Raw genomic sequence first — 12,850 nt, 5'->3', positions numbered from 1 at the left:
TATTGGATGGATCTGATGATGTGTTTTGAACACCCACAGTTTTAGCTCTTGTCAGCAAGTTAAATTTCAGTTTAACCTCTTGTCTTTCTTCTGCCTCTCAGCTACAGGTTTATTAATCCAATCCTGCTCTGATGTTTGAAATCTCAAAAGCAGGTGTAGTTTCTCAAATATCTTGATCAAAATCATTCATTCATTTTGCCTCTGAAAACACTCCCTGATAACCTGTGAGACCTCCTGTCACACTTACTTCGGTGGTATATTGCACACTTATGCAAATGATCCCACTATGTTTAAATAGAGGTAGATCAGATTTCTCCAGTCATCGTTTAAAATCCCTTTTTAGGATGCAGTGCGGTTCCTCCTAATGCAAAGAAGTGGTGATTTAAATGCAGACGATCCTTCTTGTTTCAACAACCAGGTTTAAAGCAAAGACTAACAAGCTGCTTTGTTGGAAGGAAAAGAGAAAGATGTTGCAAAAGATATACAACACATTTAGAATATTTTTATTTTTTTGCCATGACTACCTTAATTGTTTAGCCACAAACATTTTTCCACATTGTAATAATAGGGTATTTGTGTGTAAAACTTTGGACACAGTTTATTTCAATTCAATTTGGAAAAAGCCTCCAACAAAACAAAAGGTGGAAAAACTGAAGCGCTGTGAATTCTTTTCGGATGCTCGATACAGGAAGCCGTTTCCTGCTGCTTTGTTTATAGGTGAAAACGCGATCATGAACTCTTGTGTTTAGATGAAGAAATACGACTCAGTGGTGATCTGCAGCTGCAGACTGTCACTCAGTAGAGACTCGGAAAGTATGACTGGGCTCAGGAACACTTTTCACACTTGGATAACTGAAATTCTCAACTTTTAGATGAGTGTGCTGCTAAATGAATACAGTATGTGTTGCATGGTATTTTGTTTTCTGCTTTTTATCATCTGCTACATTTTCAGGCAGAGTGTGCTCTCATTTAGTATACTGGTTTGCGATGGTCCTTGAACCTTTTCTGGTTGTCATTTTCAAAAATATTCAATTATAAAAAGCAAAAACTACTTTTTCACTTGGCTTTTTTTTTTTTTAGAATTAGTGAAAAAGTTCTACCATTTCATTTTATTATTCATGAATATCACCGAAGTTTTATCAACATTGCTAGAATGTCAAATCATGAACATTCAGAGACCAAGTCACGGAAATGAACTCCCTCTCTGTGATTAGGAATTTAAAAGGGTTCAGGTGTTGCGCAATGGAAGTGCTGTTGAGATTACTCTTATTACTTACATAAATATTAGCATTTTTGGCCTGAATATTTGAAAATAGCCAAATGAGATGTGCATAAACAGCCATCAGTCAACAGCTCCTCTCGTGTCTGCTCTTTGTAAACTGGCGTGCACCTTCCAGAGTGCTGCTAGCGTTGCTCCCTGGAGCCCAGGCTAAGTTTAGCTGTTTTAGAGTCATTGTTCCCATGTGTGAACTGTGTGAGGATATCCACGTTTTTAACAGATGGCGGGTGGGGTTGTTTTTGGCTGGGGAGACTGTTCATCCAGATGGATGATGTCAGTTAGACATGGAGGCTCTGCGGCACCTTTCGTCTCCGAGGTGAATGTGAGAACAGACCTGCTCCCATTCCTCTGGTGAAGCTCGCTCTGTTTGGAGAACCAGTGTTCATTTAGGACCGATCCATCTGTTCACTGTAAGCATGCAACATTGTAACTGTGTCTCCTCTTTATAGTAATTCTCTGCTTGAGCTGTTGTTTTTTTTCATCTGAATAGTGGTTTGAAGAGGACCTAAAATGCAAACAGGAATGTGTGTTTAACAGAGCTGGTTGACTTTGTCGGCTTGTGTTTGTCTGCTGGTGCATGAAATGACTGAGTCCTCGTCTCTGTCTATGAGGTCTGGGGAATACGAGGCAAGAATTTAATGACTTTTAATAAGCACAAACATTATCTGATTTAAACTCAATTAGCTGCATGTCTTTAGTTTATGAAGAATAGGAGTTATTTTGTATACCGGTACTTTTTTTTCCATGTCCTGTTTTGCAACTGAAGGCATTGGTTCTCAGCACTATAACTTGCAAAACAATTTTTACTCTGTACTTTTTCACAATAGGTCATACTACAAATGCAAATGCCAATGTATTTCATTTGGATTTGATGTGACCACCATGGTGTCTTCCTAAGATGTGCTACATTATTTATCCTTCACATTTAGGCCAGAAGCTTTGGTCTCATATAACTAGAGTACATTCTTCCACGATTGTTTTTTTTCTCCTACATGGTGGATGCCAAATTACGAAAGAGACTTTTCAGGGGTTTCTTATTGTCACGCTTCCACACAGGTTAAATTTGTGGAATTTACCACTAATAGTTTCTTGCCACATGAGTTGTGAATCTCAGCAAAATCTCTAGAGCTGAATTTGGCCACTTGGCTGCTTTCCTTGTTCAGTCTTTCAGTGTAGATGCATGACCATATCTTGGCACATCTACAGTATGTTTCCATTTTCAATCATGGATTGAACATTGAGCCTTGGATTACTTCACCTACATTCTTAAGATTAAAGGTGAAAAATAGTTCAGTAGGACACTGGCAGATTGTAGTCACTAATGCAGAAATAAAACTGGTTTCACTGTTTTATTTAGGTACATCAAAGTAGCCGAAGGCTGAATTAAATTGCATACTTTTTAGATTCAGATTTGGTTGCAACATAAGACATGAAGAAATGTGAAAATTCTCAGGCGGTGTGAATACTTCTGTGGGGGTCTGTATCCTTCCTGTGGATTTCTAAGTTCTGACAAACCTGTTTGTTTTCTTCCTCTTTGTAATTCAGCACTGACAGCTGCTGCAGGCCGGGGGAAGATGGAGGTGTGCAGCTTCCTGCTGGAGCAGGGGGCGGTGGTGCAGCAGGTGAACCGGCGGGGGGTGTCTCCCCTGTTCTGTGCTGTCAGACAGGGACACTGGCAGGTAAGATGTGCTGAGTAGCTTGTTTGTTCCTGATAAACTCTTTCCGCTTGCAGTAACCTGCCGCAGTAACTCTGCTGCATCAAGACATCACAGCAGTTGCTTTCCAGCCTGATAGATTTTGGATGCAGTCAGAGTCCATGCTAAATTAAAGCATTTATAATAGCTGCTTTAATTCTAGCTTTTTTTTTTTCTTTCTTTTTTTTTTGGTAATTTTTCAGATTGCAGAGCTGCTGCTGCAACATGGTGCTGACATTAACATCAGCGACAAGCAGGGCAGAACGCTGCTCATGGTGGCTGCCTGCGAGGGTCACCTGAGCACTGTTGAGTTTCTGCTGTCTAAAGGTAAACACCAATCACTCTACACCACTAAGATGAATGTCTGTTAACCAAGTGTAAAAAAACAAAAACTAACCCCTGTGGTAATGTTTGCCTGAAAGGTGCTTCTTTAACTTCAATGGACAAAGAGGGACTGATGCCTCTGAATTGGGCGTGTTTGAAAGGACATAAGAACGTGGTGCAGTTTTTGGTGGAGAAAGGTGCGGTCATCGACCACACGGACAGAAACGGACGGACACCTCTGGACCTCGCTGCCTTCTACGGAGATGCTGAGATTGTAAGTGAAACGATGATGGCTGATGATTTTACCATCAGCCTCAACAGTTTGAAAATCTGGAAAAGGACTAAATTGCCATTTCTTCCAGGTGTGGAAAAAGTAGAGAATGTAGGAATATTTATTTTTCAGACTTTGTTCCCATCAGCCTCATGACATTTATGGTGAATTTTGCTTTGAAGGATCACATGGTTCTGTTTACATCAAATTAATTTGCTTCATCTTCCACAACAGTCTTGTCTGTCATTTTAGGTAAAACTTGTTTTCGTTATTTTTTTTTTATTGCTGTTTAAAAACTCTGATGTTTAAATAATGAAACACACATTAAGGCTTCCTGGTGGATATTACGCAGATAACTGTAGAACACGCAATCATTTATTTATTTATTCACAAAGTAAACGGATGTATAAAAAAAAACTTTGTATCCATTTGTGCACCCATCAATTTATCGTCCCTCGTACTCTGTCATCTATCCATCTTTGCAAGTTTCACATTTAAAGCTTGACTACAACTAAATTCACGATGAATGTTTCATTTAAGTCCTTTCTAGGTCTGAATTTGACTGCAAATATTTGTCTGGAAAATCATGAAACATTGAAAAAATAAACAAATAAAAAGTTGTGAATAAACCTTGTGTTATGGAAGATTGTGGCATAAGTTTGCGTGTGGTCCTGTAGGTCCAGTACTTGGTGGAAAGAGGAGCAGTGATAGAGCATGTGGACCACAGTGGGATGAGACCTCTGGACCGGGCCATCGGGTGCAGGAACACGTCAGTGGTGGTGACTCTGCTGAAGAAAGGGGCCAAGCTGGGTAGGAGCTCCTCTCTAACAAACACACCCCCATGTTGAGGTTGACAGAAATTTAGTGTTTGACATTTGGTACATGTAGTTTTCTTTGGCTTTCTGGGTTGTTTCACATCTTTTGGTAAACACAGAAAAGCCCTCTTGTCTCCAGCTTGTTTGTGTCTCTCAGTATCTCATGATTCTAAGAATAATCCCAGACAAATGTAGAGGAATGTTGTGGGAAAAACTGCTTCTGTCGCTGCATGTCTCATTAAATCTTCAGTTTGTTTGCGTGCGTGTGTGTGTGTGTGTGTGTGTGTGTCAGGTCCATTTTTTTCTCGTGTGCTGCTGCCCTAACTTTAAGAATGACTAGTCACCCCAATGACTTTCATGAAGCTGTCTAGAGCCTGTCGCTTATCTGTGCTGCTCTCTCAGAACAAAACTGATAATGGGCCGAACATTTGAATTTGCTCCCCGTGCATTTGCAGCTGCAAACACAAAACCCATTTCAGGCTGAGTGACACATAATTGCATATTGTCACGCTGCAGTTAGCAACACATTTTCCCCTCGCTGCAAATGACGACTCTCGCTTGTCTCACCTCTCCCTCTCCCAATTCTTTCCTAACTGCCTTCAATAAACTAAGGCTACAGAACGTCTCCTTACGATCGATCAGGTACAATCTTTAGGTAACTCTATAACTTGTACCGATTTCAAGAGAATACGCTGATGCTTGGTTTGCCACAAAAGAAAAAAAAGCTTCACAGGATGCTTTGCGTTTCCACAGGGAATGCTGCCTGGGCCATGGCTACTTCCAAGCCTGATATCCTCATCATTCTTCTGCAGAAGCTGATGGAGGAGGGAAATCTGCTATACAAGGTAAAAGGCTGGGTATAGAGTGATATTTAAATGAATTCTTCCTTATTACTCATGAAAAAGAGACGTTTCATTAATGGGGCTGATAATGTCAAGATTGTTTCTCTGAAGGGAAACATGAACCAAAGTTCGATTTATTCATGATGATCTCTGTGGTATAGAAAGTGAGTTGTGAGAGACTCATGATCGATGGTTGACATTTAACAGAGTGAGGTTTGTAGCAAAAGCTGCTTGTCAGATGGAACTTATTTGCGTTGTGTTAGAGCTTGCCTTTTCATTAAACCTGTGATTGATTAGAGAAAAAGGAGTAAGAAAACAGATGCTGAAGGGAATACCTGCTAAAGTCCTCACTGTATCCCTCTCTCCCGCATTTTCTCACTTTTCCTCCTGGTCCTCTGCTCTTTTTTTCTTTTCTCTTTTTGCTGTTTCACTTCTGACCTCTTTGTGTCCTCCAGAAAGGGAAGATGAAAGAGGCGGCCCAGAGGTACCAGTACGCCCTCAGGAAGTTTCCTCGGGAAGGCTTTGGTGATGACCTGAAGGCTTTTAAAGACCTGAGGGTCTCTTTGTATCTCAATCTCTCCCGGTGTCGCAGAAAAACTAACGTAAGTCTGCCTTTACCCTCAAATCACTGATTTGTTAGTTTTATCAAGACCCCTCAATAAACTAAGAGGCGTCTCACTTGCCAGATTTCTGTTAGTAGAATGAGCTTATTAATGTTTGTGTACAAATTCCTAAACTTATTTTACAAAGATATATGAACTCAGATTGGAATGGAGGGGAGACAGGAGGACTAAAATGCTAAGTCTTCTGATGAAACACATAAAAATTGCCAGACTCTAAATAAAATCTTGAGTTATTGAGATGTTTCCATTTTTTTTAGGTGACCAAAAAGAAAACATTGGGGAGAAGTTAAATGGTCTTTGCATTGTTTTATTCCTCCTAATTATTTTTGCAGAATGACTTTGTTTTTACATACATAGTCATTTGGAAGACATTTGTTTTCCAACAGCTGCTTATGTAATCACATTCTGCAGGCAGCAAGCGATTTGAGCCAAGCAGCTCAGACGCTTGTCTCCTGTTAGTTTCTACTGTACACTTTACCAGGCGTTTGTGATGTAGACATGTTGCATGGATTCTCTATTTAAGTATATGCAGAAGACTGTAAGAACACAACATGTTATCAGCAATACATATTTTACATCAATATTGTCACTGCATCCCTCAGAATTAACTTAGCAGGGCAGCAGAACCATTAACTCTTTCAATTGGCATGAAAGAGTTAATGCTCCCCCAACATTAACTCTTTCATGCCAATTGGTTTTCATCCTAGTAAAACATTAGCATGTTTATTATGTTTTGATATAAATTGTAGATAATCTGCCTTGTAAATGGAGCAAAAGCTCAAAAGAATCAGACAAAGCAACTTTGCTTTACTTCATTCGTCCTTCTCGTTATCTGCTGAAAGTCTTGCTTTCGCTCACCAGTTCAGAGCTTGAATAAATGTCTGTCATGTAATGACATTTTTTTCAAACATCTCAATGATTTTATTTAATAAATCCCCTAATGATTCTATAAATAATTATCTTTGAATTTTTACTCAGCAGCAGCGTTCACACTGAAGAATGTGTTGCAAGCGTGACCTTTTAGCACGTTTTCACTGTGCATTCACTGACCAGAAATGTGACGTTTTTTGAGTTTGTGATCAGCTAGTTAACAACTTGAAGTTTTGTTTTTGTTGACAAAACTTCGAGATAACTACATCTTCATAAAACTTAGTGGTTTGTTTTGATCTTGAGTCTTTCAGGGGAGATCTAAACACTGGGCACACCCAAATTAAATGGCCGACAAAGTAAGAGCTGCAGCAGTGTGTGCAATCTCTCATTTGCTGCGAACGCTATGGTGAAGGGTGAAACTACATCTGGATCGTTTTATAGAAAACTCAGTTGTTAGATCAGCAGACTGATGTGCACAGCTTCTAAAGTTCTGAATAAACAGTCAGAACTTTAGGGTGTGGCTGACAGTCACTAGAAGTACACACATAAATTAAAACTGCTTTGATAGGAACAGATGGAGCTTTGAATCACTGAAAAAAACTGAATAAGTGTTGGGTGTGCTTGTTTATAATTTTACATTTTCTTTGTAAAACTATATTTTGTTTTTTGTAGGATTTTGGGATGGCTGAGGAATTTGCCACAAAAGCGCTGGAGCTGAAACCCAAATCCTACGAGGCCTACTATGCCAGAGCCAGGGCTAAAAGAAGCAGCAGGTAAACTATTCAACTCCTAAACCAGCTGTAACTAATCGTTCCTCGTGTGTATCCGATAACACCGCCTCTTCTGTTCACAGACAGTTCACTGCAGCCCTGGCCGACCTGCACGAAGCGGCCAAACTGTGTCCAAACAATCGAGAGATCCGTCGTCTCCTGGCTCGAGTGGAGGAGGAGTGCAAACAGATGCAGAGAGCGCAGACTAAAGGCAGCTTTGCTGGAGCTGCAGCTGCTTGCAGCCAAGCATCAGGAGGCCATGAATCTGATCTAGAGCAGAATGAGAGCCAGATTGAGCCATCAGAGCACAGGTCAACGAGGAGCTTGGAGGCCCAACGAGACATTCTGGAGGAGGAGGAGGAAGAAGAGGAGGACGATGAGGAGGATTCGGTGGCCTTGAAGCGTGACAGGACAGGTGAAGCCTGCTGGTCCCAGAAAAGTTTCTCCTTCAACAGGGAATCTGCAGCTGTTAACAACTGTGCGACTCCCACCTCCCCTCCAGGCCCCAGCAGACTCCCCCCACACCGGTACCCTCGAGAGCACCGGGAGGCATTGGCCCAGCAGGCGCTGGTCCTGCAGCCCACCAAGCAGGCTCAGATAATAAAGACCAATCAGCACATGACTTCCATGCAGGCCGTGGGGGGTCGCTCTGCTGGAGGCAAATCTCAATACGCACCCTCCAGCCCATTGCCCAGCCGACACATGTCCAGCAAACTGAAGCCGGGTCCAGGTATTGACATAAGCCCCCTGCCTGCTCCGGCTGATGAGCCAGTGTACGAGAACCGCATGTTGCTGGTGGCCGCTTCCTCCTTAATGGGTCAGAGTTGTGACGGCGACAACCTGCTTTCTTCCCAAGCTTCGTACTTATCCTGCAGCTCCTCCAAAGCTCTGGGGCCAGAGAGGCTGTCTGCCCACTCTGCTTCTTCTCTGGAGGGCTTGGCCTGCTCTGGCCCGGGACACTTGGGGAACCACGATGCTGCTGCGGCAGGGCCTCAAGGAGGAAGCATCAGCAGCATGCGTGTGTCCAGCTCCACCAGCAGCCTCGCGTCCAGCAGCAGCTTGTCGGACAGCGGGAAACTGGGACCCGACGTCCGCAGCAAAATCTCAGAGAAAAAGCACAGTCAGCAGGGCAGCGCTGCAGGGGAGTATAAACCCAGACCGTTCATGGGCATAACTGACAAAACAGCTCGATTTCAGCAGCAACAGCAGCCGTGTCATCCAAGCCTTCAGTCCGTCAGTCGCAGCTGGTTTAACCACTCCTCTGACGGCTTGATGTGCCACAACGTGTCAACGATGGGTCTGCAGCCGGTTGACTGTGAGCCGTCTTACAGCAAACCGGTGAGCACTTACCAGGAGCAGCACAAAGCGCCACTGCCGCAGGGTGGCACCGTGATGAGTAGCTTACACAATGGCATGCACGCCAAGGAATTGGAGAAGTTCTGCCAAGTGGCCAACTGCTACAAAGAGTCCAAGCCAGCGCTGGCCATGCCGCATACTTTCATAGATGGTAACTCCAAGCAGCCTAGCCTGAGCCGAGATAATCCCTCCATTCATGTAGCTTCAATGAAACCAAAGCGATCCTTTATAGAGTCGAATGTGTAGAAATGGTCGATCTCTCTACACCGTCCACAATGCACACAAGCAAAAATCCAAAATGAGGGACAGATTTTTTTTGTTTGTTTTTTTTAAATCAGCGGCAGATTCCAGTTTTCTGAGATTTTAAGGAGTGCAGTTTGCTGACTGCTTGTTCATACAAACGAGCAGCTTATTTCCCTGAGTCTGCAGCTTCTGTTACTCGACAGCATGTCCGGCGTCATTCAGCCAACCTGGAAACATTGCACTGAAGATCTGCGGCCATGACGTACAATCCTGATCAACGCAGCGAGACATGGAGCACGTTACACACTCTTAGGCCAAGCAAGTGCTCCGACGGCTCAAACAGATACAATATGTTATTACTGAACACTTTTTGAATAAAAACTAGGCTTAAATGTGTTCATCACATCTACGGTGCTGAGGGGCTAGTTTTAAAAAGTTTCTGACCTATTCACTTTTTACACACTTGCACATTTAAAAAAAAAAAAAATTAATAAAAAGAGAAAAACTTAATAAAAAGAGAAAAACTGTTTCTAGACTTCCTGTCAGATCTTTCTTGTTCACTTTAAGTATTATTTGGTTCTAGCTTTTAACACTTTAAACATGTCATAATAAAGGAAGACATTAACATTTGGTAGCTTACAGCTCATCCTGATGGAGGAATAATAATCTTGTGATTATGCAACACAGCAAACATTTTCTCTTCAAATTTGAGGTCGACTGGGCTGTTTCATGTCATTTATGTCTCATGCAGGAATGTTGCCGGTTGATCTCAGAACACAGATTTCCACCTTTCACATTAGCAGGAATCAATTAATGAAAGTACGGTAGTAGTTTTATTATGCTCATAATTCAAAAGCAAAGTAAAGTCACTCCAAGCTTTGTGTAAATGTGTAATCAGTGAACTCAATTTTTGGAGGAGAGAAGAAAGGACCAGCTCATAACGTACAGCGTAATTTCTGGCAGCAAAACTACAACCGATGATTTTGTCGCTACATTCATCTCTATGGGATGACAATCTTAGGGTTCCCAGAGCAATTTCAGGCAAATGAGTGGGATTTAAAAGAAAAACCTCAAAAACATTTCAATTAAGTTTTCATTTTGACCCACCAAATTCCTTAAAGCTAACAAAAACAAACATTTATTTTAGTTAGGTGATTTTTGGTGATTGAAATCATTTTTAAAGGTTTTAAAGTTCCATTTGCTTGAATGTTGAGATTGTAACCGTTTCAGAATCTCTTGATGTTTTAATAGCACAAACAAAAAATGCAGCACAATCGGCATCACTTTGGTTTTGTTTGGTTATTATGAAGGTGACATGGTTGAGTGAATCATTCCGTCTAAATAATCATTTATTGATTTGTTGCAATGTTTTATATTGTTTAACCAAGTGTTTAAGAATGTCCGAAGAGTTTGAAGGTAATGTGTTTATAAAACCACCCTTGAAGAGAAAAAATAAGTTGTTATAATTCTGATCAGTTCCTATTCAGCTCTACTCTAACACAGATGCAGTGACTTATGCTTGTTTCCTCACTGAATAGTTTGGAGTGACTTTACATAAGTTAGAGAGTGAAAACACTTTGGCAAATTGGATTAGTTGTGGTTCTACTGCCAAACAGAGGTGAGCTACCAAACAGTATGGTGAAATTGAGGATTTGAGGTAAGCCTATTTTGGGAGATAAGAACAAAATAGAAAACCATTTTAGTCTGAATGTTAAAATAATTTGAGAATTTGACCAATTACTATAATTTCTGAATGTCTGTTAATTTGAATAGAGCCCAGTTGGTGGTTAAACCCCCATGCCCCCCCAAAAAAACTAGTAGGAGTTTAAAATCAGCAATATTAACACCACACTGTGTGTTAAAAGTGATGCGGTCTGAGTGCTTTGAGAAACGTCAGAAAGAACTAAGGGATGGGCATTCCTGTGACTTATGAAGGATGTTATAGATCCTCATGTGTATATTATATAAATATGTACTGTTTCTTCTTTTCAGTGAAGGTCTATGTTGAGTGTATTGACAAGTTCAGACTTGTGTATTTTGAGTTTTAGGCACAATGTTGTTGAAATGGTGTTGAATATAAATTTGTACATTGCATAAGCCATCATTAACACTGAATCATTTCTGTATCTGCTTGTTGTTGCCGTCTAGTTAATTTATTCTCAGTACCAATGGCTTGGTTAATTGTAAAAGCAATATATTTTATATAGTTATTTTTGCACAGCTACAAAGGCATTTGACTCTCAGTAATGAGAATTCAACGCATGCTACCGTTGCAGTTTATATAACAGAAAAACAGGAATATCTTTAAAAAAATGAGGTGGTTTGGGGGCTCGGTGCCATTAGCTTTATTTTACGATGTACGTTAAATGCAGTTGTTACCATGTTTTCAGTATTGTGAGCTTTCTTAGCCGTGATCACATACTGTAATGAACATTACTGCCACCGTGTGAGAGCGAAATAAAGACCCACTGAGAGGAAAAAAAACAAAAACAAACAAAAAAAAAACACATTTGTCTCCTGGGTTTTTGTCTTGAATACATACAGATTATTACTGCAGTGTTAAAATGTCTAAACATACAACTATTAAGTCTGTTGCAGGTACTTATATTATAAAAAAGGACAACCTCACAATGCAGAGCATCATCTTTGGCAACACAAGGTAACTTGCAGGTTGACTACAAGCCATCTTGTGAGTTGTAGTTTTCATACGAACAATAAATTGTGCATAAGAAACAAATTCTGGTTTCACCTGCATGTAAAATTCAATTGAAACCAGAATTTTACATGCACTGTTGAGACATTTTTTTTCTCTCTGAAATGAAACTTATGAATTCAAAGTTACAACTTCTCTTAAGAAAAAATGTTCATACGTTTTCTGGCTATTCAAACCTAAGAACAAAAGAAAGTTGATCTGATTTAACTTCAGATAGTGAGAAACAAAAGTGCATGCATATTTAAACTTCTATTTCACTGCTGCCAGTGTAAATGTATTTCCATAATTCAGCACAAAATTATTATATCCTCAATTATATAACTTCCATACAAAATAAAACTGTTTATTGCTGTTAGTTGATTAAAAATTGGTTGAGAAAAAACCACATCCAGTTTCTCAAAAATTTTGAATATTACAAGAATTTTGAATGCACAAATGTCCTTTTGTGGCCAACGAATTGCGGAAATTATTTCTGATGTGATGTTTGTCTAGCAGACATTCATATAAAAGGCTAACAAAGATGGCTTTTTGCAGAGTGCTGTATCTAAACATGTGGATGGAAAGTTAAGTGCAAAAAAAAAGACATGCAAGAGAAGAACATTAAGCAGAAAAGCTCCTTTGAAGCAAGGAGCAATAGAAGAAGTGCAGAGACGGAGCGCAAGTGTCAATTTGTTGCAAAAAGCCACTGCTAAACCTGGAACTACTTTTTAGAGTGAGAAAAAGAGACAGCACTGCTGCTCAGTGGTCCAAAGTACTATTTTCACATGTCAGAAATTATGGTCACTGTTAAAACAACTTGTTTTTCTTGACACTCTAGCATCTAGACAAGCTGATTGTCTTCATGCCGTTCAACATTGATGCAGTAATTCATGCAACAGAAACTCCAACCAAGTAATGAACCCATTAAAAAAATATTTTGTTATTGGTGTTCTGAAGTATTCTGATTTTCTTCATTTTGTAGTTTTTATTTGCTATAAGCCATTGTAGACAAAATTAACACATTCACTCTTGGAATTAAATTCCAGAAATAAACTATTTTCTCATTTTGAT

General features: G+C 40.3%; 1 protein-coding gene across 4 annotated transcripts in view; it reads left to right on the top strand.

The window, feature by feature from the left end:
* tanc1b (tetratricopeptide repeat, ankyrin repeat and coiled-coil containing 1b) overlaps window positions 1–11,588 on the top strand; it is a 100,195-nt gene extending 88,607 nt beyond the window's left edge. For 3 of the 4 annotated variants that reach the window (XM_055031661.1, XM_055031662.1, XM_055031664.1), the window contains 9 exons: window positions 2,825–2,958; window positions 3,177–3,300; window positions 3,396–3,571; window positions 4,246–4,378; window positions 4,996–5,025; window positions 5,137–5,228; window positions 5,681–5,827; window positions 7,391–7,491; window positions 7,572–11,588. In XM_055031661.1, the coding sequence (XP_054887636.1) occupies window positions 2,825–2,958; window positions 3,177–3,300; window positions 3,396–3,571; window positions 4,246–4,378; window positions 4,996–5,025; window positions 5,137–5,228; window positions 5,681–5,827; window positions 7,391–7,491; window positions 7,572–9,090 (2,456 nt within the window). In that variant the 3' untranslated portion in view covers window positions 9,091–11,588. The remainder of the gene's footprint in view (window positions 1–2,824; window positions 2,959–3,176; window positions 3,301–3,395; window positions 3,572–4,245; window positions 4,379–4,995; window positions 5,026–5,136; window positions 5,229–5,680; window positions 5,828–7,390; window positions 7,492–7,571) is intronic. The other variant, XM_055031663.1, reaches the window with a different exon arrangement.
* Window positions 11,589–12,850: the final 1,262 nt, after the last annotated feature.

Source organism: Poeciliopsis prolifica, unplaced genomic scaffold (assembly GCF_027474105.1).
Source record: "Poeciliopsis prolifica strain line A6 unplaced genomic scaffold, Auburn_PproV2 SCAFFOLD007, whole genome shotgun sequence".
NCBI lineage: Eukaryota > Metazoa > Chordata > Actinopteri > Cyprinodontiformes > Poeciliidae > Poeciliopsis > Poeciliopsis prolifica.
Note: the sequence above shows the minus strand (reverse complement) of the source record. Positions and strands in the feature narration are given on the sequence as shown.